Genomic DNA, 26,162 nt, shown 5'->3' with positions numbered 1-26,162 from the left:
CCCAGTCCTCAGCAGTCCAATCCCTGTACCTTTTGCAGAATATCAGTCTGTCCTTGGTGTTTTTCCTGGAGAGAAGTGGCTTCTTTGCTGCCCTTCTTGACACCAGGCCATCCTCCAAAAGTCTTTGCCTCACTGTACGTGCAGATGCACTCACACCTGCCTGCTGCTATTCCTGAGCAAACTCTGTACTGGTGGTGTCCCGATCCCGCAGCTGAATCAACTTTAGGAGACGGTCCTGGCACTTGCTGGACTTTCTTGGGCGCCCTGAAGCCTTCTTCACAACAATTGAACCGCTCTCCTTGAAGTTCTTGATGATCCGATAAATGGTTGATTTAGGTGCAATCTTACTGGCAGCAATATCCTTGCCTGTGAAGCCCTTTTTGTGCAAAGCAATAATGACGGCACGTGTTTCCTTGCAGGTAACCGTGGTTGACAGAGGAAGAACAATGATTCCAAGCACCACCCTCCTTTTGAAGCTTCCAGTCTGTTGTTCAAACTCAATCAGCATGACAGAGTGATCTCCAGCCTTCTCCTCGTCAACACTCACACCTGTGTTAACGAGAGAATAACTGACATGTCAGCTGGTCCTTTTGTGGCAGGGTTGAAATGCAGTGGAAATGTTTTTGGGGGATTCAGTTCATTTGCATGGCAAAGAGGGACTTTGCAATTAATTTCAATTCATCTGATCACTCTTCATAACATGATGGAGTATATGCAAATTGCCATCATACAAACTGAGGCAGCAGACTTTGTGAAAATTAATATGTGTCATTCTCAAAACTTTCGGCCACGACTGTATACTCCAGCATTTTAGATTTGAGATAGAATGTTTCATTTTAGGTGACAGTACAGGTTTCATTTTAGGGTAATGAGTATGTTCATACATATTGGTTTTACCGTTTAGAAATTAAAGCACTTTATGCATGCATCTAGTCCCACCATTTAAAAAAAGTCACAAGTATTTGGACAAAAGTTTAGTATTTGGTCCCATATCCCTTGCACACAATTAAACATGTTAGCTTCACTGTCCAAATAGTTGTGAGTTTATGTGATAGCTACTTTTCCTCTAGTAGCACACCATCCACCACATGGCTGCCTTGCTTAGAGCTGCTAATGCATGACCTCATGGCGCTGTGACCTCACAGTGGCAGACGACTACTTCTAACACACAGCAACAGGGGCTACATACATCCCAAATGGTACCCTATTCTCTATGGGTCCTGGTCAAAAGTAGTGCTCTACTGTTTACAGGGAATAGGGTGTCATTTGGAACACACCCAGAGAGAGCCATGATGACCATTCCCCCTCCACATCTCCTACAGATTTCAGCTCGGTCTGAAAGAGTGGATCAGCCTGTGTTAGCCATTTATACCTACCATGGTTTATTACCACACACACACTTCCTCAAAATGGTGAGAGAGTGTTGACATTGCTACCTCACCAGCACTACCATCACTCCCTCCCTCCCTCCCGGCCCTAAAAGCTGCCACCTGGCCCTCTCTCCACAGCAATTAGGCCTTCATGTTCATGTTTCCTCCTGTCTGTTTGTCTTGCCTTGTTTGTGTCCCAAATGCTACCCTATTCCAGGCCCCGGTTAAAAGTAGAGCAATATATAAGGATATAGGCTGTCATTTGAGCTGCAACCCTGGTTGTCGTCACAGGAGGGACAGAGCTGTTTTCATGCCTGGCACTGGAGCCAGCCCCGTGCTGAATCAAAACAGCCTATTAAGCCAAATCAGCTTTTAGCCTTTCACTGGCACAATGAACTACATGATATAGATATCTTCCCCTCCTCCTCTACCTCCTCCCTTCATCCCTGGTAAGTGGTGAACACATTAAAAATGGTTGCCTCTAATATATTAGCCTATAAGCTGTGTATCATACCCTTTCACTTATTCCACATTCAGATTTTTTTTTACCCATCTACACACAATACCCTATAATGACAAAGTGGAAACATGTTCTTAGAATTTTGTGAAAGTTTATTGAAAATTAAATACAGAAATCTCATTTACATTAAGTATTCACACCCCTGAGTCAATGCATATTAAAATCACCTTCGGCAGCGAATACAGCAGTGAGACTTTCTAAGTAAGTCTATGAGGCTGTGTGTCTAGACTTGAAAGTTCATGCAGCTTTTGTATTCTGATGGAGTTCTGATCATGGAATTCCGAACACGTCCTGCATCTACATTTACATTCGTGTCCACATTGTGTCCGTTCTCACACTATATTCAAATGCCAGTATGCATTCCACAAAACGGTGGAATAGGCAAAATATGATAACACAACTAAAAATTGTTTTTCTAAATATTAGCTAGCTGGCTAGCATTTATGAGGCCAGCAAACAGGTCCCCACATACTAGGATTGTACTTACTCCAACGTTAGAACGAAAAGGCGTCTCTCGGTCCCAAAACACATGTTTTCTGGAGACTTGTGGGAGGAGTGCTGATGACGTCGCCCACAGTGCGCGCGTTCGGTAGCCTGATTGTGTCCAAACTGAGGAGAAATCTGCACACAATGCATCCCTGACCACCTCCTGAAGTGGTCAGCCAGATCTGAACACAATCAGACCACAATGTGACTTTCGTGCATCTAGACCCGTCTTTTCAATGCCATCTTTGTATTCCGATAGCAGAAGTCACATGTATGTGTCAGGTGTAGACACAACCTTAGAGCTTTGCACACCTGGATTGTACAATATTTGTACAAAACTAACTAGGCTACTCAGGAACATTCAATGTCGTCTTGGTAAGCAACTCCAGTGTATTAAAAAAACTTGTGTAACCTTTATTTAACTAGGCAAGTCAGTTAAGAACAAATTCATATTTACAATGACGGCCTACCCCGGCCAAACCCGGACGACGCTGGGCCAATAGTGCGCTGACCTAAGGGACTCCCAATCACAGCCGGATGTGATACAACCTGGATTCAAACCAGGGGCGGTAGTGATGCCTCTTGCAAAGATGCAGTGCCTTAGGCCACTGCGCCACTCGGTAGCAGTATTTTTGGCCTTGTGTTTATTGTCCTACTGACAGGTTAATGTCTCCCACTGTCTGTTGGAAAGCAGACTGAACCAGGTTTCCCTCTAGAATTTAGCCTGTGCTTAGCTCTATTCTGTTTCTTTTCATCCTAAAAAAAACTCTATAGTCCTTGGTGATGACAAGCATATCCAAAACATGATGTGGCAGGTAGCCTGGCGCTCAGAGCATTGGGACAGTAACCGAAAGGTTGCTTGTTCGAATCCTTGTGGCAGTAAGATGGGAAAATATGCCGTTCTATCCTTGAGCAAGGCAGTTAAACCCTCCCAACAACTGCTCTCCGGGCATCAAGGACGTGGACGTTGATTGAGGCAGCCCCCCACACATCTCTGATTCAGAGGGGTTGGTTAAATGCGGAAGACAAATTTTGTGCAACTGAGTAGATATATTTTACCATGCTTAAAAATATGAAGAGTGGTACTCAGTGATATGTTGGCCGCAAACACAACTGTATTCTGGACATAAAGTTAATTTCTTTGCCACATTTTTGCAGTTTTAGTGCCTTGTTGCAAACAGGATGTATGTTTTGGAATAGTTTTATTCTCTTTATGCTTCCTTCTTTTCACACTGTCATTTAGGTTAGTAGTGTGGAGTAACTACAATGTTGTGTCATGACGTTGGCCTCTGTGTATAGCAAGCCCCATCCCCCTCTTCCTGCCTTCCGCTTGCCTCCTTCAACTAGGTTGCTGTGGTCAGAGAGACATCGTAAATTCCTGAGGATCTCCTCATGGACACACAGTATAGAGAGAGCAGATTTTCATGGAGAACAAAACAGAACTTGAGGTACCAACAAATGTCATGTTCCGGAGAAAGTATAAAAGATCGATGAAGAATCCAGCTACGAACTGGTCCATTTGTCACAACTTGGGGAATCTCATGGGAGACGGTGTGGCGACATTACCATAACACCGTTTATATAATAGCCTCAGATATGAGGTTTACATCTAATTGTTGTATAAGATGAATGAGTGAGTATGATACAGTTTGTATAATTGTGTAAAATGATTTTGGACTGTTTAATGAAGAAAAATACAATTCTGTTTTGATTTGAACTAATTCAGAGGACCACCCCTGAGCCCAGTTAGGGTCAGACATCCTGGGACAGCCCTTTTCGGCCCTTCCGAATAAAACCCCGACTCGGGTTTTCGATCAGCAGACCGAGCTTACCTCAATTATGAGATCGCTAAAGGTTGCAGACCATGTTTTTTTCCATTAGGAGGACAAAGGTTGTAGACCATTGCTGAATCTTTTAACCATACCACGTGGTTAAACTCTTAGACTATCGATACCGACAGAATAAGAACAAGTCTTTGATATTAATTACTAGTCTGCAGCTAGGAATTCGGTATCATTGAACGCGAAGAACGACAACTGCCGAAACAACCAGTCTATAATGAAACAAATTAATGACACTCTGAGCTATCCCCTCTAACCACAACCAATAGAGGGAGAGAGATGGACAATTCTACAAAAGAAACAAACTTTTCACCAGCGATCAAGACGACACACTGAGTGTAAATATATATATTGATTGCAATTGTTCCCGAATGAGTGAGCATTCATGCGTAAAGGATTAGCATTTCAATTCTTATAATTACCACTCTGTAGTGACTTAGTCGACCCCTTCTTCCCCTTTTGTCTAACAAGCCGCCATGCCGGTTTAGCCCACTAGGGCACATTCTCCTATCATTTCATGTAACCATATTTACTGTTTGTTTGTGCATTTCTGTGAATTACTTAGTTAGTAATAAATCAATTATTTAAGACAATTGATGTATGGATGACTCATAGTGAAGACTGGGTTCGTGCAGATAACCAACAATTTACGACGTTTGGAATGAGACTAACGTGAGGTTAAGTAAACAATTCATTAATTTGAAGAACAATTGGTCAGATAAAATATCTGAAAAGTTATTTTAGGAAATTATAATTTTGTAATCTAACTATTTTTCCTTGGTGCCCGACTTTTTAGTTAATTACATTTACATGATTAAATCAGTCTAATCGCGTAATACTAATTACAGAGAATCTTTGATAAAAAAACTATAAGTCTTCAGTTAATGATAGTAAAGACACGACAGTTGTTGATCCATCCTCAGTTTTCTCCGATAACAGCCATTAAACTCTAACTGTTTAATGTCACCATTGGCCTCATGGTGAAATCCCTGAGCGGTTTCCTTATTCTTTGGCAACTGAGTTAGGAAGGACGCCTGTATCTTTGTACTGACTGGGTCTATTGATACGTCATCCAAAGTGTAATTAATAACTTCACCATGCTCAAAGGAATATTCAATGTCTGCTTTTTTTTAAACCTACAAATAGGTGCCCTTCTTTGCGATGCATTGAAAAACCTCCCTGGTCTTTGTAGTTTAATCTGTGTTTGAAATTCACTGCTCAACTGAGGGAACTTAGATAATTGTATGTGTGAGGTACAGAGATGAGGTAGTCATTCAAAAATCACGTATGCAACTCATGCGACTTGTTAGGCACATTTTTACTCCTAGAACGTATGTAGGCATGCCATAACAAAAGGGTTGAATACTTATTGACTCAAGACATTTCAGCGTTTCATTTTTAATTCAATTTGTTGTAAAAATGTCTAAATACATGATTCCACTTTGACATGATGGGGTATTGTGTGTAGGCCAGTGACACAACATTTTAAATTCCGGCTGTAACAACAAAATGTGGAATAAGTCAAGGTGTGAATACTTTCTGAAGGCACTGTACTTAGCGCAATACTTGTAGAGGTTGCCATTTGGGATGTGGGCCAAGTATACAATTAATATGTCCTGTAACTATAGTCCATGCCCTCTGAATAGACCAATACCAAGACTTTATTTCCCTAAAAACACTTATATTATAGGCCAGGCCAGTTCCACACCACAACAGTAATAAGAAGCAGGGTGCAGTTGTCACTTACTTCAAGCCTGGAATGTCCAGCATATTTGTGAGGCCTGTCCAGTTTATGTCCAGAAACTAAAAGGAAAAAGAAAACATGCCTTTGAGTAACAGAGAAAAAAAAACTAAGCAGAACTCAGAGGAACTCTAGGAAATCTATAGGGCGTGATGAGCCCAAACAGAGTGGAACTACTACTGAGTGCACCACAAACACAGTCATTTCATTTAAACTCATCTCATTTAGGAAGTCAAGCAAAAAACAGCTCCTTGTCTTCTAAGCTTATGGAGAGCATTCTCACTAGGCGGGCATCAGCCTGCTCCATTGCACTGGTAAACAATAAGACTAGCCATTTCTGTACACTAATGCAGAGAGAACATGCATATTGTGGGTAGGCTTTAGCTTTGTGTGTTTCCTGCCAAACCTAGTTAACTAAGCACTGAATAGTAAGGCTACTGAAGCACAAACAGCTTAACATTTGAATCAAGTGTTCTCATCTAGCTAATACTCTCATTCAGCTTTTCATTGTAATAAAATGAGTAGAAAATGACAGACACAATTAGTATAATATCAATAGTTCAAGTTGTTTTCTAAGAGTTTAACTAAGCATAAACACTTGCAAATAAAATGTAAGAAAATAATTACCAATTGGTATTTAAGATTGATGAGAGTTGTGTTTTAATAAGAAGTCTATAGAGAGAGTTGACAAACAGTGAATCTATCTCAGCGACTCAGATATTATCAGCAGAAGAGGAATTTCCAATGGCTAAAAAGCAGCAAATTGGAAGCTGCTCAACAGCTAATAAAAGCGTGTCCATGAGGAGTACAGTTTCCTAGTAAAACACAACAGAGCACTCATTCATAGCAGCATAAAAAAACTAGCCAAAAGACATTCATTTGAACTGGTTCTAACTGACATTTCCAGAGCAAGGCAATAATTGATACTTTATAATGAAATATGTTATCCACTTTCATCGTGTCATATCTTTGAAGACAGCTACAAATGACTGCTACAGTATCTGGTAAATGGTTATTACTTTGACCTGAACAGTGAACACGGACATTAACTTTAAAAGCGGTATCCGGAGCGGAAAGCAATTTTCTTGAGGAAAATGAGCACTGTCGAAAAGATTGAAACACCGTATAGGGAGACAGATTGAATGCTTACAAGATTCTCACTACAGGGCAAACTATACCGTATCTACAGTAACTGTACGTTCTGTTCTGGTTTCATGGAAGAGAGGACTGTAGGCTGTACAGTATGTGGCAAGCATTGTCTGTATGTCAAATGGCACCCCAGCCTGGTCTCAGAGAGCCAAACGTATTATATTTGACTAAAATCCATCCCGAATATCATCATGGACAACTTTAGCATTTCAGCTAAGTAGCACCTGCTATATTTTTTAGCTACTTTTTAACTACTTAGCATGTTAGCTAACCCTTCCCCAAACCCTAACCCTTCGACCTTACTCCTAACCCCTAACCTAACGCAGCATATCATACTCAAGCAGTTGAACGTAGCATATCATACTGAAGTAGTCTAACGTAATACAGTATATCATACTAAACGGGTCAAATGCGACCAAGACGTAGGATACTATACGTCTTACAATTTGTATTATATTGTGCAACTGCTATTACAAATAGTAGGCCTAACGAAAAGTAACATATAATGTGTTTTGCTATGAGACTGGATTGGGCACCCTATTCCCCATGCAGTACTTTGCACTACTTTTAACCAGGGCTTTTGACCAGGGAATAAAGTGCCATTTGGGACGCATCCTTAGTGTGGATTGGATTCCAAACAAATACTTTAACGCCAGCTCGAAGTTTTCAGGACAATGCCAGAATGTGTGCAGCAACGGTGCACTGTAGCTTCACAATACTGCACGACTGCAAAACGACTTAGAACAACGCCAAACATTTTGTAGGCTCAGGAATGAACGTAGGCCTAGACAGTGTTCCAGGGTCGTAGATGAAGGAATCAAGCTTTCTGAGAATGCTGTGTTGTGACAGTCTCTAGGGGAACACAGCCTTGTGACCTGCCTAGCTATGTTACTGGGTTAGTCTGACCGGTAGGGTGAAAGAGCCATGGGTGCATATCAAATTCCACCCTTTCCTATATAGTGCATTACTTTTGTGCACTACATGGGTAATAGGGTGCCATTTGGGATGCAAGCCATGTCTTTCTCTGTTTCAGTACCCAAGCCAGAAGATCTGCCCACTGAATAATAGAACACTGCCTGTGTGCCACTCCCCAAAAGCAACAGAGAATGCTCTATGTCGGCTCCTCTCAGTTTATGAGTCATACATGCCATCAAGAAAATTCAGATGACAGCAAAGCAGTCTAGGCACATTACCTCTCCCATCAAATTCACATTATTTTCAGACACTTACGGTTCAAGGGTTTCTAAAAACATTGACTGAAACAGTGTTTGAAATAAGGAGAAGGGTAGGCCTAAATCAATTGTGGATAAGAATCAAGCCTCTGCCCGAATCCTGGCATTATCGTTTTCTCTAAGTAGTTTCCTACCACATTAGCACACTACTTACCATAAAAGGACTGGCATTAGTCTAAAGGTTGTCATAGTTACCAAATAAAGTCAACCAAACATGTCTCATGTGCCAGTGGTCATCCACTAAGAGTCATGACTCATGTGCCAGAAGTCATCCACTAAGAGAGTCATGACTCATGTGCCAGAAGTCATCCACTAAGAGAGAATGCTTGTGTCCCAAATGGCACCTTATTCCCTATATAGTGCACTACTGTAGACCAGAGCCCATATTAGTGCACTATAAGGAATAAGGTGCCATGTCTCTGAACTGTGGGTCTGCAACAGTGTGTGAAGGTCGAGGACAGGGGGCAAGGTGAGATTATGTTTCTAACTTTGTTCACATTTAAACTGCTCATTTAACAATGTCTGCAAAGCTGAGAAACATGCTATTAAGCAGCTCAGAAAGTCAACATCTGGGTGATTTAAGACGAGGACTTGACTTGTAGCGTACATACAGTAAGCAGACATTAGTGCAAAGCATAAAGCTGTTACAGTACAGCTTAAAACTCTACTGTATAAATGTTTTGTCTACGGAACATTTCAGGCTAAATTCAAGCTTGTCAATCATTTATGTTTGGTCGATTGTCAAAAGAGACCAGAGGTGACATTTTAAACCAGGAAAAATGACATCTATTCTCCCACATCCTAACAAATAAAGTGCTGCAGGCACAAGCTTTGACAGGATTCTGACCACGACACAGCAGCATTCTTTCCCATAACGAACAGCTCTAATGACCTAAAGGCCTACAAGGTAAACAACATGCTGTGCTCTTGTGTGATCATGACAGTGTTCCTTCATTTTTCTTATTCAACTATAACACATTCCAGCAAAATTAGGAACTTCTGAATTCTGGCAACAGAATGAGTACATTTCTCACCTACTCCAATTCTCACCTGGATTTGAATGTATTGTCGGGCAAGGAGTGGCACGTGATGCCTTACCCAAAATGCATAACAGAAAACAGGACAAGAAGGAACGGCTGACAGTGATCAGGTGATGATGACGCTTTCAACACTTGTCTAAGGCCCGGGCTGGGCGTTTATGATGATTTTCCTGTCTCTCCTGATGTTGACACAGATATGTTTCACAGCCTGCTCCAATGTTCTGACTGCAGTGGGGATACAAAGAAGACATATCTGCATCCCAAATGAAACCCTGTTCCCCAATCCCTACATAGTACACTACTTATGATCAGAGTCCTATGGGCCCTGGTCAAAAGTAGTGCACTACATAGGGAATAGAGTGCCATTTTGGAAGGAACCATAAAGAGCAGCGACTGGTTGACTGGCAGGCAGGCTGCAGAGCAGTCCGAACCGCTGTCTGGCTTTTATCTGGCGAGGCAGGACGGCGGGCGGCATGCACCCACTTAGCCTTCACAAAGTGGATTTAACTTATTCAGGAAAACCGCCCTAATGTTGGAAACAAACATCATTTAGTTCTAATCTAGAGTGATATTTATTTATTTCCCAAGCAATAGCACACAATATTTGATATTACAACAGGTTTTTAAAGGACCAAAGAGTTTGTCTGCTTCGTGTTTTCATTTTTGCCTTGAAAGAAAGTGATGCTGCTATCGTCATAGCCCTGCTAACTAAGCCATGACTCTAGACAGCAACCTACCAGTAAAATGCATTGATTATATCCAAGGTAAAAAAAAATTAAACAACAACAATCAGCGCTGTTTATAGATGAAGAGCACATGACAAGGGTCTCAATGTAATGACGTTGGGTTAAACAAATGCCCTCTGTTAGTCAGTGGAAAGAAAAGGTGGTTTCCTCTTTGGTCATGACCGCATGGCCGCATGGCAGGAGAATGCTGCGGCATCAAACAGTCCTGGTGAGGCCTTTTATAATGGCTGGCTGCACTGCTCTACATTCAAACACACAGTGGCTCCACTACGCAGCCTTGCCAGCGCCACTCACATTTCCACCTCCCTCGGGCACAGGTTATCAGCCAGGCCTAAAGGGTGTCAGATACCTCATTGACGGTAGCTTTGAGACCAAACAACACAACTTAGGGGATCGATAGACTGTCCTGTCAGGGTAGAGGGGCAGGAGGATTATGAAGGACCAGCGCTTTACAGGTAATGCCGTCTTCAAGGGGGCGGTAAATACAATGGAAATGATAGACTGGTTAGAGACTGGACTGGTCATTCTTTTAAAAGTCTCTATGACTGCACTACAGGTCAGAGGTGAACGTGTATAGGCACCATGGGCTCTATAGCAGTCTAGCCTGGTCCCAGATCTGTCAAGACAGAAGAGACAAGATGTGGGACCAGGCTAAAAAGAGAGAAGAGAGAGAAATAGCAGAGAAAGAAAGAAGAGAGAAAGAGAGAAATAGCAGAGCGCCAGAGGTTAAAATAAGGCTTAGACAGACGGCTGTTTGTCGCTCTTAAGGACTTCACTACAGCCCAGTCTTCATCCCAGGACTTAGACCAATGCCTCGGACCAGATCAGGGAGAAAATAGCACTGGCAGATACTGTACTGGGGATCTGTGTCAGCCCTCTGGCCAATCTCTGTGGTCTGTGTTTGTAGGGCTAATGGCAGCTCCTCGTCTCTGCTGCAATGTCTCTACTAACTCTATTGTTTTAACGCTGTGTCATTGCATCACAACTGATACTAAAAGTGGTTAGGATTACGTTTTACAATGAGCGTAGTTCTAGACAGGCTAGGAAAATACATGTGGTATGCTATTGTAATCAGGACTGGACTGTAAAGGTTGGTTCTGTGTGACGATTATCGAGTTTAACTGGCGAGAAATGATTGATCTCAGCTGCCCTGGAACGATCTGCTCACAGCACCGGTCCAACACTAACTGATTTTAGTTGCTTTAGGGGTTAATATGTCTTCGGCCAAGAGGGGAGGGTTGTTGTATGAGATGCTATAGATTGGATGTCCAGCTGATTTACCATAGACCTTTAATGAGTAATAACAGGCGATAAGCAGCATAGTTCGTCGTAGAGGTAAATCAATATGAGGAGTAAGCAGAAATCCTACCCAATGTGAGAGACGCCGCCTCAACTGCAATAACAGCACAGAGGAGACTCCAAATAAAGCTCATTTGCTCTCCCCACCCCGACGCGATAAGACCCATATCTTACAGATAAACACAGCAATGCTAATTCAGTCCCATAACGTCACACCACTAAAATTAGAACATGTATCGACCACAGAGACAAATGGCGAGTGGCTACTGGTAATCAACGTCACCTGAAACTGAGTCTGGTGAAAATAAGGCCAGAGTATTATTGACTAGCTAGGAAATATAACCAAGCTATTGTACCTATTATCACTTCAGTTGTGATGACTGAAGAAAATACATCCAAAAGGAAGTAGTTACAGTGCCCTTCTTGTCCTTTTGATGGCATATCTCATTCTCCTCAGGGATCCCCTATCAAACCCTCAATCTATAACAGATGCTGACACACATGAAGACAGTAGTCAAGGAGCAGGGGATGGACTAAGTCTGCGTCCCAAATGGCACCCTATTCCCTACATAGTGCACTACTTTGACCAGAGCCCATCAAACGTTGAGCACCATATAGGGAATTGGTATTCATTTGGGATGCAGAAAAATCATAATTAGACTTGGTCTTTCTGAAACTGGAGCTCAACAAAATGTCCTTCACATCCAGTTGTCTGCAGACCACTCCGTCCTCAGAGGTTTAAAACCACTACAAGAGTTGTAGAATTAGTCAAAATGGCTGCCAGTACTTACAGGCTTCTTCAGGAAAAAGACAGCTAGGGCTCCGATCAATGGCATGTCTCCGAGCAAGGGCTCCATGACGACCCTCAAGACACCTTGAAGCTGCAGAAAACAGGCCAAATCAGTGGCTTTTCAGAAGCAGAGCATGGGGTATCAGTCTTACAACATATGTAACAGTGGTATGATAAATATTCTTATTATCCACAGCTTCACTATCACTGTCTGTATAGGTAATGGGCCTTGTTGTGAAAATATCACTTCCTTTTCAAGGAAAAGTCTGACCAGCTTTACACTGATTCCATTAGTTATCCATCAGGACTGAAATGACTCTTCTCAGAAATGTTGCCACACTGTCTAGAGCTCCAAATGTGGTTGCAATTAAACACAAAGTCATCCATTAACATGCAATGGAAATATTTGACCTTTATATTTAAATAAGTGATCACTCTAATTTAAGAGGACATTTTCAATAACCATACTCTATGTGGACTTATTCTCACGTTCACAAATGATTACAGTGAAAAGCAAGCAACCTATTAGGAGCCAACAAAACAGTCTGAAATCTGGACTGATACCTAAACAGCCTATCAGAGTGGACGCATAGACCTCCTGAGATGACAGTCTTTAATCTAGCCATAGACAACGGGTTTGCAATCTTTACTGTAGGCTACTCTGAATATAACTGTCTCTCTCTGATCTCGGAACAGCAAATATGCTGGTGGTTTGCAAGGGCAACCTCTGCCAATATTGTATAATCACCTTTCATCCTTATCTATATGTGTCAACATATTGTGTTGAGAGAAAAACTGCAGTTTACATAATGCATAGCCAAATATGGCGGTGGCTAATGGTTAGTCTAATGCACCAGACAGATCCTCTCCAAACTCAGGTCTGGTATATCAACTCTTCAATAGCGGGAGAAAGTCACATTTCAGAATAGTATGTAGTGTATTCATGTGTATGATATTAAAATCATGACTACCTGTATACTTTTTATACCAGCTCTGCAGTAGTATTTCTTGATGTCAACATCAATCTCTGTATTTCCAATAAAGCTGAAAAGATAAACAAAACCAATGTGTTATGACGCACAATTACATCAAATCAGAAACCTCTTCAAATTGAACCACAGTGCATGTGACTATACCTAATCTCCAGGTCCATGATAATCTGTCGTTTGTCCACATTCTCAGTGTACACTTTGACCCCGTTCACCCTTAGTGGCTGCAGAAAGAGAGAGAGAGAAAGAGAGAGAGAGAGCGAGAGAGAGGAGAGATGATGGGATGACAAAGCAGGACCCGCTGGTTGACAAGTGCCTCTGTGTGCTCAAACAAGGGAAAACTCCCTAACTGCGCTGGTCCAACCACACGTCAAGGTTAACAAATATGAAAACAAATATGAAAATGTACATGCAGGAAACATAACTGGACATTGTTGATATATGGCTAATGACTGTAAACACCTATTAACTATATTACACAGACCAAACACCTATATAACAGGATATAGAACACTTTCCATACGGCTTGACATAACAGTGGGAACCTAACCAACAGTAACATTGACCCCAGAACTCATCACAAACATACATGTATCTAAATGCCTCAGTCTCACCTTGTCCCCCATGTCGATCTTGGTGAAGCAGAAGGAGCTGAGGTGAGCGTTAGCCCCCTTCACAGCCGGCTCGATGGTCTCTCTGAACAGCTTGTCAACAAACTGACAGATGTACGGCCACATCTGTTTCACTGTCTGGGGAGGGAGACAACGAGGAAGACTCAGGGTTAGACGGGTCATATTCTCAAAGCTCAATGTCTGTCCGACACACCACACAGGTAACGGCCCTGTTCTCTGTATGGTTTTATTTAATAGGACTAAATATTAAACTGTTCAATTGAAGATAAATACTTTAATCCTCAAAAGGAAAATTAGGAGCATTACTGCGTCATAGCTAACAGGTAGGAAATGGCCTCATAATTGCCTACCATTATCTCAACTGCAGCATTTTCTTTGTTTGGGTGTGGCCCTGCTACAGTTTATTGGCTCGTCTTTGTTTTAGTGATGTTCCTTACCACATTTTGAGTCTACCATAAAAACAACAGCTTCTAACACTGTTGAATAACCAATAGAGGTCAAGAAAACAAAATGTTGCTCTTTTTATTATCTACTGCATCTTAGAAACATGGACTAAATCCCTAGACGTCTGTTTGTCACAGTAACACCTCCCTCTCCAGTGAGTTCTGGAAGTGAGAAGGGTCTCCAAGGAGGCTGGTACCGGAGCTGGGTTAGCAGAGCTCCAGATACGGGACGATTTATATCAGGCTGCTGCCTGCCAGCCTCCCGTCCCCCCCAGCCTGCCTGCCTGCCTGCCCCCCAGCCCTGCCTGCCTAGTCCCTAGCCTGCCTAGTCCCTAGCCCGCCTGCTCCCTAGCCCGCCTGCTCCCTAGCCCGCCCGCTCCCCAGCCCTGCCTGCCCGCCCGCTCCCCAGCCCTGCCTGCCTGCCCGCCCGCCCCCCAGCCCTGCCTGCCCGCCCGCCCCCCAGCCCTGCCTGCCTGCCCGCCCGCTCCCCAGCCCTGCCTGCCCGCTCCCCAGCCCTGCCTGCCCGCCCGCCCCCCAGCCCTGCCTGCCCGCCCGCTCCCCAGCCCTGCCTGCCTGCCCGCTCCCAAGCCCTGCCAGCCTGCCCGCTCCCCAGCCTGCCTGCCTCCCAGCCCTGCCCGCCCGCCTCCCAGCCATGCCTGCCTGCCTGCCTGGCCGCTCCCCAGCCCGCCCGCCTCCCAGCCCTGCCTGCCTGGCCGCTCCCCAGCCCGCCCGCCTCCCAGCCTGCCTGCCTGCCTGCCTGGCCGCTCCCCAGCTGCTTCCCAACCCGCCCGCCTCCCAGCGCCCCAGCACCGGCCCACTCCCCAGCCCTGCCTGCCTGCCTGCCCGTCCGCTCCCCAGCCCGCCCGCCTCCCAGCTCTGCCCGCTCCCCAGCCCGCCCGCCTCCCAGCCCTGCCTACCTGTCCACTCCCCAGCCCGCCCGCCTCCGAGCCCGAGCCCTGCCTGTCCGCTCCACAGCCCGCTCGGCTCCCAGCCCTGCCTGCCTGCCCGCTCCCCAGCCCGCCCGCCTCCGAGCCCTGCCTGCCTGTCCGCTCTCCAGCCCGCCCGCCTCCGAGCCCTGCCTGCCTGTCCGCTCCCCAGCCCGCCCGCCTCCGAGCCCGAGCCCTGCCTGTCCGCTCCCCAGCCCGCTCGCTTCCCAGCCCTGCCTGCCAGCTCGCTTCCCAGCCCTAAGTGCTCGCCAGCCTCCCCGCCTCTCAGCCCGCCTCCCCGCCTCTCAGCCCACCTCCCCGCCTCTCAGCCCACCTCCCCGCCTCTCAGCCCACCTCCCCACCTCTCAGCCCGCCTCTCAGCCCACCTCCCCGCCTCTCAGCCCACCTCCCCGCCTCTCAGCCCACCTCTCAGCCCACCTCCCCGCCTCTCAGCACGCCTACAGCAGGGGAAGTACTGCAGCAGGGGAAGTGCTGCAGCAGGGGAAGTGCTGCAGCAGGGGAAGTGCTGCAGCAGGGGAAGTTGGTATCAGACCTGGGTTCAAATATTATTTTAAATAATTTATCATCTGTTCTTGATTGAGCTTGCCTGGGTTGAAAGACCAATAGGATAGTCCCAAAACTGCAAAACCCACCCATCTGTTAGGCAGACTAGAGCAAACACTCAAAGTATTTGAAAGATCTCCAATAGAATTTGAATCCAGGTCTGGTCAGTATACTGTAGGACACTGCAGTGAAGATGTTCAGTACCTTGTTGAGCCATTCCACCCTCTCCACATCTGGATAATGAACCTGGAATGAAAGAGAATAACATTGATCAGTTCATATTCCTGTCTGATCAGAGATACAGTTGGGTAGATGCAACACGTCATGTCTCATTCGTAGTTAGTCAAAAACGTGTGTGAAATGATTACAGACTTTCAGTAAACCAATAGACAGTGACCCAACTGACACGTTTGACAGGATACTGTAGTGTCTGTTGTATGATGCTGGTATTCTACTAATAACACATACACACAGCACATCCCTTTTGTTAAGTAGTGTTTTATGCAGCTATCCAGGCCAAGCTCTATAGTCATCTCCCTGTACACTCCCTATATCTGTTCAAGACAAACAAGACACTGTTACAGTACACAGAACACTCCAAACAATGAGGACTCCCTGGCATCTGCAGTTCTATCAACAGTCCACACACACAGAACCGATACAAAACAGCAATCCCACTTCTTCTCCAAAACAATCCCTCAACATTAAATCCTCTTATTATAGAGCTTTGATATCTGTGGCTGTCTAGGAATGATGAGGAAGAAGAAGATGGAAATGATGACGACGGTGTGGTTTAAAAGCACCAAATGTAAAGCTTAGAGAGGAAGGAAGTGCTGATTCTGTGCATTCAGAGACAATGCTGCAGTATTGCTGTCTAAGGCTGACAGCGTGAGAACAGCAGCACCAAGCCACTTTGAGATTGCTGAGGCAGGGAGTCGAATATGACAGACATGCAGTTGCACAGAGAGCTTCTGCAGGCCGGCAGCATCCCAAATGTTACCCTATTCACTACATAGCGCACCGCTTTTAAAGTAGTGCACTATGCACTATATAGGGAATCGGGTGCCACTTGGAACGCGCAACAGTCACGCCTCATACACAAGCTTGACTGTTCAGAGAGCAATCCTGGGCTCATATTGAGACAGAGAGAGTAACTCAATTCTATAGGCACTGAGCAGGGTAATTGGGATGTACTCGAATACAGATTAGATCAGTTCAATGATGAAAGGAACTATGTCAAAGTAGTGGTGGAGTGTTAAAGTAGTATTGCTCAATCAATGAAGTAAAGAAACTGGACAAGTATGGTTTGAATGGGTGTAGGGTGAAGATGCCTGTAAACACTGATCCTGGGTAAGTTACATGGAAAATGGGATTGGGGGAGGAGAAGCTGATCCTAGATCTTTACTACATAGGGGAAACCTCACCCCGGAGCAGTTCCAATGCATAGGGATGCTATTTGACTGTAATACCATGAACTCAATCCCAAATAGCCAGGCATGAGTCTGCATAATATTGTACAATCAGATTTGACTTTCTTGTCTAAAACCGAAGACAACCGATTCATTTCCCAGATAAAGTTCCCCCTTCAATGACACATTATCAGGATGTTGCTCTCCTTTTTAGGGTCTGTGGTAGACAAACAAGAGTTTGACTAGCAGCATATTTCAGCCTGCCTTGAGAGAGAGATCCCACACAGTGGAAAATAAAAGCAAAAGTTTGTTGTAATTCCTCACAGGAGAAGTAATTTCCTGGTTTGACTGAACAGTCAGTCTGGTGGACAGTCTGGTTTCCAACCAACAGACTCAGTGCCCATTGAAGGGGGAACTCTTGTTTTTGGTGCCACGGAAAACACACAGAGGATCATGAATAAAATGGTTTAATAATAAAATAAACATGGGTTATTTAGAAAGCTCCTTCAAGCCTTATTGTCATTTGTCTGTATGGCGATAGGCTTATAGTTCATGGTGTTATGGCGTATCTTAGTACAGTATGTAAATATAAACCAATGTAGAGGGCCTATCTCATGTGAGGTGGAGCATTGTGGTCATCTCACCTTATGACAGCTCATGGGAGAGTCGTGCGGGAATACGCCCCAAATGGCACCCTAATCCCTATATAGTTGTAATGTCACATGCATAGTGAAAGGCCTTTCTTGCAAGCTCTAAAGCCAGCAATGCAGTAATCAATATCAATGCAGTACTAAAAATAACAAGATAGGACAAAAACAAGATGAACATGATCAAGTAAGCAAGCATACTATATACAGGGTCAGTTCCAGTATCATATTTACTATATGCAGGGATACTGGAGTGATAGAGGTAGACATACTACATCACCAAATGTATGTAGACACGCCTTCAAATTAGTGGATTTGGCTATTTCAGCCACACCCGTTTCTGACAGCCTTACTGAAGAGCTCAGTGACTTTCAATGTTGCAACATCATAGGATGCCACCTTTCCAACAAGTCAGTTCGTCAAATGTATGCCCTGCTTAAGCTGCCCCAATCAACTGTAAGTGCGTTATTGTGAAGTGGAAATGTCTAGGAGAAATAAAGGTTCAGCCCCGAAGTGGCAGACGAGACAAGCTCACAGAACGGGACTGCCGTGTGCTGACGCACGTAGCACGTAGAAATCGTCTGTTCTCGGTTGCAACACTCACTACCAAGTTCCAAACTGCCTCTGGAAGTAATGTCAGCACAAGTGCCAGATTGTTATTTTTCTTATACTAAGGTGGTATATATAAAACAATGACGATAACAGCTGAAAACTCCCTCGGGAGGTAGAAGGGTCGGCATTTGACCATTAGGTATTCCAAGACTGTGATCAATGAGTTGATACTTTCACCGCGCTCGAGTCAGCACACCAGTTGTTGTTGATGAGACAGTTGGACAGCCAACAGTTGTCCGTGAGCAATGTTTCAGAAAAGCTGAGAATATTGCAGTTGAGAGTCCCATTGGTAGCAAACCTGCGATCAGAGGTCATCTATCATTATCAAGTGACTGTATATTGGCCAGTAGAATGGAGGGAAGAGGTGGCTGGTTCTCCCTTCTCCTTAACCTCGCCAGGATACCCCCTCTCTTGCCTCTAACGCAGGCATTTCCTCTTGGGTAACACACACACACACACACACACACACACACACACACACACACACACATCAGTGGACACATACAGTCACAGGAACAATTTACGAGATTTGTGTTCTGTTGGATTATCTATGAAGAGAGAGAGAAACACTATAATAACAAAAATATACTGTATAGGCCTAGACATGGAATTACACTGGTCGTCTTGCTTTCACCAGCTATTTACATTTTGTTGGTTAGGACGTGACTAGTGTTGCCTTCAGAATAGTGCATTTGTGACAGATGTCAGTATTATTACAGTAAAAAAAGAAAAAGGTTCTAGTGCCATGAAACTATCACACTCAGATCTTCTGTTTGCTTACTAGGTCAAAAGTCAGTAGCAGTAACTGTGTCTGAGGCATTACAGAGCAGCGGGTCAAAAGCGACAGCTCCAACTTCCAACTCAACCAGAGGTTGCAGGTTTAGCCCTTTCTGCTACTGTGGAAAGTAGTCAGATCAGTAGTCAGAAAGCAATAAACTCAGCAAAAAAAGAAACGTCCTCTCACTATCAACTGTGTTTATTTTCAGCAAACTTAACATGTGTAAATATGTTTGTGAACATAACAAGATTCAACAACTGAGACATAAACTGAACAAGTTCCACAGACATGTGACTAACAGAAATTGAATAATGTGTCCCTGAACAAAGGGAGGGGTCAAAATCAAAAGTAACAGTCAGTATCTGGTGTGGCCACCAGCTGCATTAAGTACTGCAGTGCATCTCCTCCTCATAGACTGCACCAGATTTGCCAGTTCTTGCTGTGAGATGCTACCCCACTCTTTCACCAAGGCACCTGCAAGTTCCCGGACATTTCTGGGGGAATGGCCCTAGCCCTTACCCTCCAATCTAACAGGTCCCAGACGTGCTCAATGGGATTGAGATCCGGGCTCTTCGCTGGCAATGGCAGAACACTGACGTTCCTGTCTTGCAGGAAATCCCGCACAGAACGAGCAGTATGGCTGGTGGCATTGTAATGCTGGAGGGTCATGTCAGGAGGGAGGAGGATTTCTTCCCTGTAACGCACAGCGTTGAGATAGCTTGTTGTCATTGCAGGCATTGCAGGCAATGTCTCCGTACTTCCGGCGCCGACAGAGATGGCCGCTTCGCTTTGCGTTTCTAGGAAACTATGCAGTGTTTTGTTTTTTTACGTGTTATTTCTTACATTAGTACCCCAGGTCATCTTAGGTTTCATTACATACAGTCGAGAAGAACTACTGAATATAAGATCAGCGTCAACTCACCATCAGTACGACCAAGAATATGTTTGTTTTTTTAACACGCGGATCCTGTGTTCTGCCTTTCACCCAGGACAACGGAATGGATCCCATTCAGCGACCCAAAAAAACAACTCCGAAAAAGAGGGAAACGAGGCGGTCTTCTGGTCAGACTCCGGAGACGGGCACATCGTGCACCACTCCCTAGCATTCTTCTCGCCAATGTCCAGTCTCTTGACAACAAGGTTGATGAAATCCGAGCAAGGGTAGCATTCCAGAGGGACATCAGAGACTGTAACGTTCTTTGCTTCACGGAAACATGGCTCACTGGAGAGACGCGATCGGAGGCGGTGCAGCCAGCGGGTTTCTCCACGCATCGCGCTGACAGAAACAAACATCTTTCTGGTAAGAAGAGGGGCGGGGGCGTATGCCTTATGGCTAACGAGACATGGTGTGATGAAAGAAACATACAGGAACTCAAATCCTTCTGTTCACCTTATTTAGAATTCCTCACAATCAAATGTAGACCGCATTATCTACCAAGAGAATTCTCTTCGATTATAATCACAGCCGTATATATCCCCCCCCCAAGCAGACACATCGATGGCTCTGAACAAACTTTATTTGACCCTTTGCAAACTGGAATCCATTTATCCGGAAGCTGCATTCATTGTAGCTGGGGATTTTAACAAGGCTAATCTGAAAACAAGACTCCCTAAATTTTATCAGCATATCGATTGCGCAACCAGGGGTGGAAAAACCTTGGATCATTGTTACTCTAACTTCCGCGACGCATATAAGGCCCTGCCCCGCCCTCCTTTCGGAAAAGCTGACCACGACTCCATTTGGTTGATCCCTGACTACAGACAGAAACTAAAACAAGAGGCTCCCACGCTGAGGTCTGTCCAACGCTGGTCCGACCAAGCTGACTCCACACTCCAAGACTGCTTCCATCACGTGGACTGGGACATGTTTCGTATTGCGTCAGATAACAGAGGAATACGCTGATTCGGTGTGCGAGTTCATTAGAACGTGCGTTGAAGATGTCGTTCCCATAGCAACGATTAAAACATTCCCTAACCAGAAACCGTGGATTGATGGCAGCATTCGCGTAAAACTGAAAGCGCGAACCACTGCTTTTAATCAGGCCAAGGTGACTGGTAACACGACCGAATACAAACAGTGCAGCTATACCCTCCGCAACGCTATCAAACAAGGAAGCTAATCACTTCCTTTTCAAGGAAAAGTCTGACCAGCTTTACACTGATTCCATTAGTTATCCATCAGGACTGAAATGACTCTTCTCAGAAATGTTGCCACACTGTCTAGAGCTCCAAATGTGGTTGCAATTAAACACAAAGTCATCCATTAACATGCAATGGAAATATTTGACCTTTATATTTAAATAAGTGATCACTCTAATTAGCTAACAAGCTAAGCCTCCAACTCAATCATCAAGTTTGCGGACGACACAACAGTGGTAGGCTTGATTACCAACAACGACGAGACAGCCTACAGGGAGGAGGTGAGGGCCCTCGGAGTGTGGTGTCAGGAAAATAACCTCACACTCAACGTCAACAAAACTAAGGAGATGATTGTGGACTTCAGGAAACAGCAGAGGGAACACCCCCCTATCCACATCGATGGAACAGTAGTGGAGAGGGTAGCAAGTTTTAAGTTCCTCGGCATACACATCACAGACAAACTGAATTGGTCCACTCACACAGACAGCATCGTGAAGAAGGCGCAGCAGCGCCTCTTCAACCTCAGGAGGCTGAAGAAATTTGGTTTGTCACCAAAAGCACTCACAAACTTCTACAGATGCACAATCGAGAGCATCCTGGTGGGCTGTATCACCGCCTGGTACGGCAACTGCTCCGCCCACAACCGTAAGGCTCTCCAGAGGGTAGTGAGGTCTGCACAACGCATCACCGGGGGCAAACTACCTGCCCTCCAGAACACCTACACCACCCGATGTTACAGGAAGGCCATAAAGATCATCAAGGACATCAACCACCCGAGCCACTGCCTGTTCACCCCGCTATCATCCAAAAGGCGAGGTCAGTACAGGTGCATCAAAGCTGGGTACCGAGAGACTGAAAAACAGCTTCTATCTCAAGGCCATCAGACTGTTAAACAGCCACCACTAACATTGAGGGGCTGCTGCCAACACACTGACACTGACTGACTCAACTCCAGCCACTTTAATAATGGGAATTGATGGAAAATGATGTAAATATATCACTAGCCACTTTAAACAATGCTACCTTATATAATGTTACTTACCCTACATTATTCATCTCATATGCATACGTATATACTGTACTCTATATCATCGACTGCATCATTATGTAATACATGTATCACTAGCCACTTTAACTATGCTACTTTGTTTACATACTCACCTCATGTATATACTGTACTCGATACCATCTACTGTATCCTGCCTATGCTGCTCTGTACCATCACTCATTCATATCTCCTTATGTACATATTCTTTATCCCCTTACACTGTGTATAAGACAGTAGTTTTGGAATTGTTAGTTAGATTACTTGTTGGTTATTACTGCATTGTCGGAACTAGAAGCACAAGCATTTCGCTACACTCGCATTAACATCTGCTAACCATGTGTATGTGACAAATAAAATTTGATTTGATTTGATGTCCGATGATGATGTGACACACCGCCTCAGACCATGACGGACCCTCCACCTCTAGAGTACAGGCCTCGGTGTAACGCTCATTCCTTCGACGATAAACGCAAATCCGACCATCACGCCTGGTGAGACAAAACTACAACCTGTCAGTGAAGAGCACTCTTTTGCCAGTCCTGTCTGGTCCAGCGACAGTGGGTTTGTGCCCATAGGCAACATTGTTGCCAGTAATGTCTGGCGAGGACCTGCTACAACAGGCCTACAAGCCCTCAGTCCAGCCTCTCTCAGCCTATTGCGGACAGTCTGAGCACTGATGGAGGGATTGTGCGTTCCTGGTGTAACTCAAGCAGTTGTTGTTGCCATCCTGTACCTGTCCCGCAGGTGTGATGTTCAGATGTACCAATCCTGTGTTGCAGGTGTTGTTACACGTGGTCTGCCACTGCGGGGATGATGAGCTGTCAGTCCTGTCTCCCTGTAGCGCTGTCTTAGGCGTCTCACAGTACGGAAATTGCAATTTATTGCCCTGGCCACATCTGCAGTCCTCATGCCTCCTTGCAGCATGCCTAAGGCACGTTCACGCAGATGAGCAGGGACCCTGGGCGTCTTTCTTTTGGTGTCTTTCAGAGTCAGTAGAAAGGCCTTTTTAGTGTCCCAAGTTTCCATAACTGTGACTTTAATTGCCTACCGTCTGTAAGCTGTTAGTGTCTTAACGACCGTTCCACTAGTGCATGTTCATTCATTGTTTATGGTTCATTGAACAAGCATGGGAAACAGTGTTTAAACCCTTTCCTATGAAGATCTGTGAAGTTATTTGGATTTTTACAAATGATCTTTGAGAGACAGGGTCCTGAAAAAGGGACATTTCTTTTTTTTTGCTGAGTTTATATCAATGGTGGGAGGTAAATGTTGCAGGACAGGACATACTATATGACAAGACAGTTGTTCCCACATATATTTCAGCCTTTATGGTAGGGTGGAGAGGGACGTATACATCACCACAGGAACCAGAGAGAGCCATTGTGGGGAGTATCAAATCACAGACCTTCACAGGCCTTTGTGGCACATGAGCTACAGTATCTGCCATGCCATGAGCAGGTCATCCACTAGGAAGCGGTGCACCTCTGCTTAATGTATATAGGGGAAACATGCACGAGAGTAACTAGAGCAGGATCCGGCTCTATACTACATAACCTAAAGTACTATACAGGCAACACAGGAAATATATTGTGTCTCAGGGTGGTATAATAACGAGGAAATTCACCTTGTAAAAGCTCCTGTATGGTTGTGTGTGTTGTCCTTAGATCCCCCATAAATGTGTCAGTCATATCACTGTGATGATGACTGGACTGTCTTTCCTTCTCCAGGTCACTGAGACCCGTTACTCCTATAAGAGACCGTGTGTGGAGGTGATTAGGGTCATATGCAACAGCAGTACATTACTTTGATCCCATGACTGTAGGTTTGAACAAAAGTCAAACAAAGCCTATTCTCCTCTCCCTGTAGTCAGAGGCAAAACTCGACAGCACAAGGCTGTGTTCAACACTCATCGCTCCCATGAGACTCTGTGAAGGTAGTGGCGGTCATAAAAAACAGCACAGGGTCTGCACATTTGAAATAATCAAGGTTCTCTGTTCAACAAACAATTTTTTGACACACCATGATGACACACCATTGGAAAGTGCAAAACAGAGAGAGAGGGAGGCTTATATTGGCTCAGAGGAATAGACTATGAAAAAGGGGATACCTAGTCAGTTGTATAACTGAATGTATTCAACTGAAAATGTGTCTTCAGCATTTAACCCAACCCCTCTGAATCAGAGAGATGCGGGCATGACATCTATATAGATAGCAAGCCACCTTAAATATAGGAAATAGGCCTAGTTATTGGTAAGTGTGCATTTCTGTAAAAAAGGAAAACAAAAAAAAACTGTCCATCCACTATGAGACATTACTGGCTCAACAGGCTGAGTGGCAGCCCACACTGTTTCAAGCCTGATTCCAGGCATATTTGCTGAGACCTAGTCTGGCTGTGTCGCAAATGGCACCCAATTCCCTTTGTAGTGAACAGGGCCTATAGGACTCTGGCAAAAAGTAGTGCACTATTTAGGGAATAGGGTACAATTTGGGATACAGTCCTAGTCTAGAGGAGGGCAAGGCCTGCTGCATTTCTTTCAAATAAAGCTCAAACTATTGTATTGTGGATCACGTCACAATCAATGCCACTCCTCCTGACAGAGTACTTGCTGCTTACTTCTGATTTTCTCAATGTCAGACACAGGGGCAGGTTTCTGACAGTAACCAAGACAAGTTGTGTGTGGAATTGATTGTTCTGTATAGGCTACTTAACCAAAGCTGCCTGTACTTGCCCCGACTTGTCCACCTGTCAGAGTGAAATGTCAACCTGTCAGATCTACAATAAGGACCTATTACAAGGCATATAAATACCTGAATAAAGCAATTCTACATGTCATATCTCAAAATCGAAATCCATCTTACCTCTATATTGTATTATGTCCTCCTGATTTGACAAGAAAGATGACAAGTTCAATGGTCAGCCTGTCAGGTAGCCTTAACTCTCACAGCATCCAACCTAGCTGACGCTATATTCCTGATTTTTGACCACTTTTTCTCTTGCCTCCATTGATTTACATTAGTCGCCCTAATTTTGACCATCCTACAAGGGTAAAAACTCCAAGAAGTTTAGAACAGATTATGATGGAGACATGAGGTATGGACTATTGGTTTCTTACACGACTAGCTACACAATTAACACACAATTTTACCCATTGTTCAAAACATGTTTTTTTTATTGCACACCCTACAGTGTCAGAAAGATGGGATATCCCAACAGCATTCATGTTGGTCTTCCGCTGACGATATATTACCGGAAGGAAGCTCGGTCTTCTAGAATTTAGCCGTATTCTCCTCCCTCCCTCCTAGCCTAATGAAAATCAGCCCATCCCCAGGACCTTCAGAGCTGCTCTGACACAGCAGGACCTAATAGGTATAGGGGCCAGTATAGACCTACATAGTCTCTCCATGAGGGCTCTTGAGCTACTGTCAAGCACAGTGATGTGGGGAAAGTGAACTGTTGTTTGAAGTTGGGAAACAAACATGTTGAGTAGCAGCATTGATCTAGCTGGCTGATTAAGTGGGTACCCATACAAATAAGGGCATCCTTACACTACACTGCTTCGCCGACCAGGGGTGAAAATGAGGTGTCCCGGCAAAATAAATAGTGGAGGTACGCCATACCGGTAAAACATGAGCCATCACAATAATGAAAACAAAATGTCACCGCTATGAATCATTACCGCATGTCAGAGGCATGAAACATTTGCGAATGGACCTAAACAGGTGGTATAGCCTACGCTCCAAAATGCGATGTAGTTCGACGA

The 26,162-nt window shown here is 44.5% G+C and overlaps 1 protein-coding gene across 3 annotated transcripts in view; it reads right to left on the bottom strand.

Annotated features, from left to right (window-relative positions):
• Positions 1 to 26,162, bottom strand: part of esyt2a (extended synaptotagmin 2a) — a 60,437-nt gene that overhangs the window by 26,801 nt on the left and 7,474 nt on the right. For all 3 annotated transcript variants that reach the window (XM_021613179.3, XM_021613180.3, XM_021613181.3), the window contains exons 3-8: positions 15,973 to 16,014; positions 13,818 to 13,952; positions 13,351 to 13,427; positions 13,186 to 13,258; positions 12,216 to 12,305; positions 5,965 to 6,020 (exon numbers count right to left, since the gene is read on the bottom strand). In XM_021613179.3, coding sequence (XP_021468854.3) covers positions 5,965 to 6,020; positions 12,216 to 12,305; positions 13,186 to 13,258; positions 13,351 to 13,427; positions 13,818 to 13,952; positions 15,973 to 16,014 — 473 coding nt within the window. The remainder of the gene's footprint in view (positions 1 to 5,964; positions 6,021 to 12,215; positions 12,306 to 13,185; positions 13,259 to 13,350; positions 13,428 to 13,817; positions 13,953 to 15,972; positions 16,015 to 26,162) is intronic.

Source organism: Oncorhynchus mykiss, chromosome 8 (genome assembly GCF_057628025.1).
Source record: "Oncorhynchus mykiss isolate SJ-2025 chromosome 8, ASM5762802v1, whole genome shotgun sequence".
NCBI lineage: Eukaryota > Metazoa > Chordata > Actinopteri > Salmoniformes > Salmonidae > Oncorhynchus > Oncorhynchus mykiss.
This window is presented reverse-complemented; position numbering and strand designations above follow the sequence as displayed.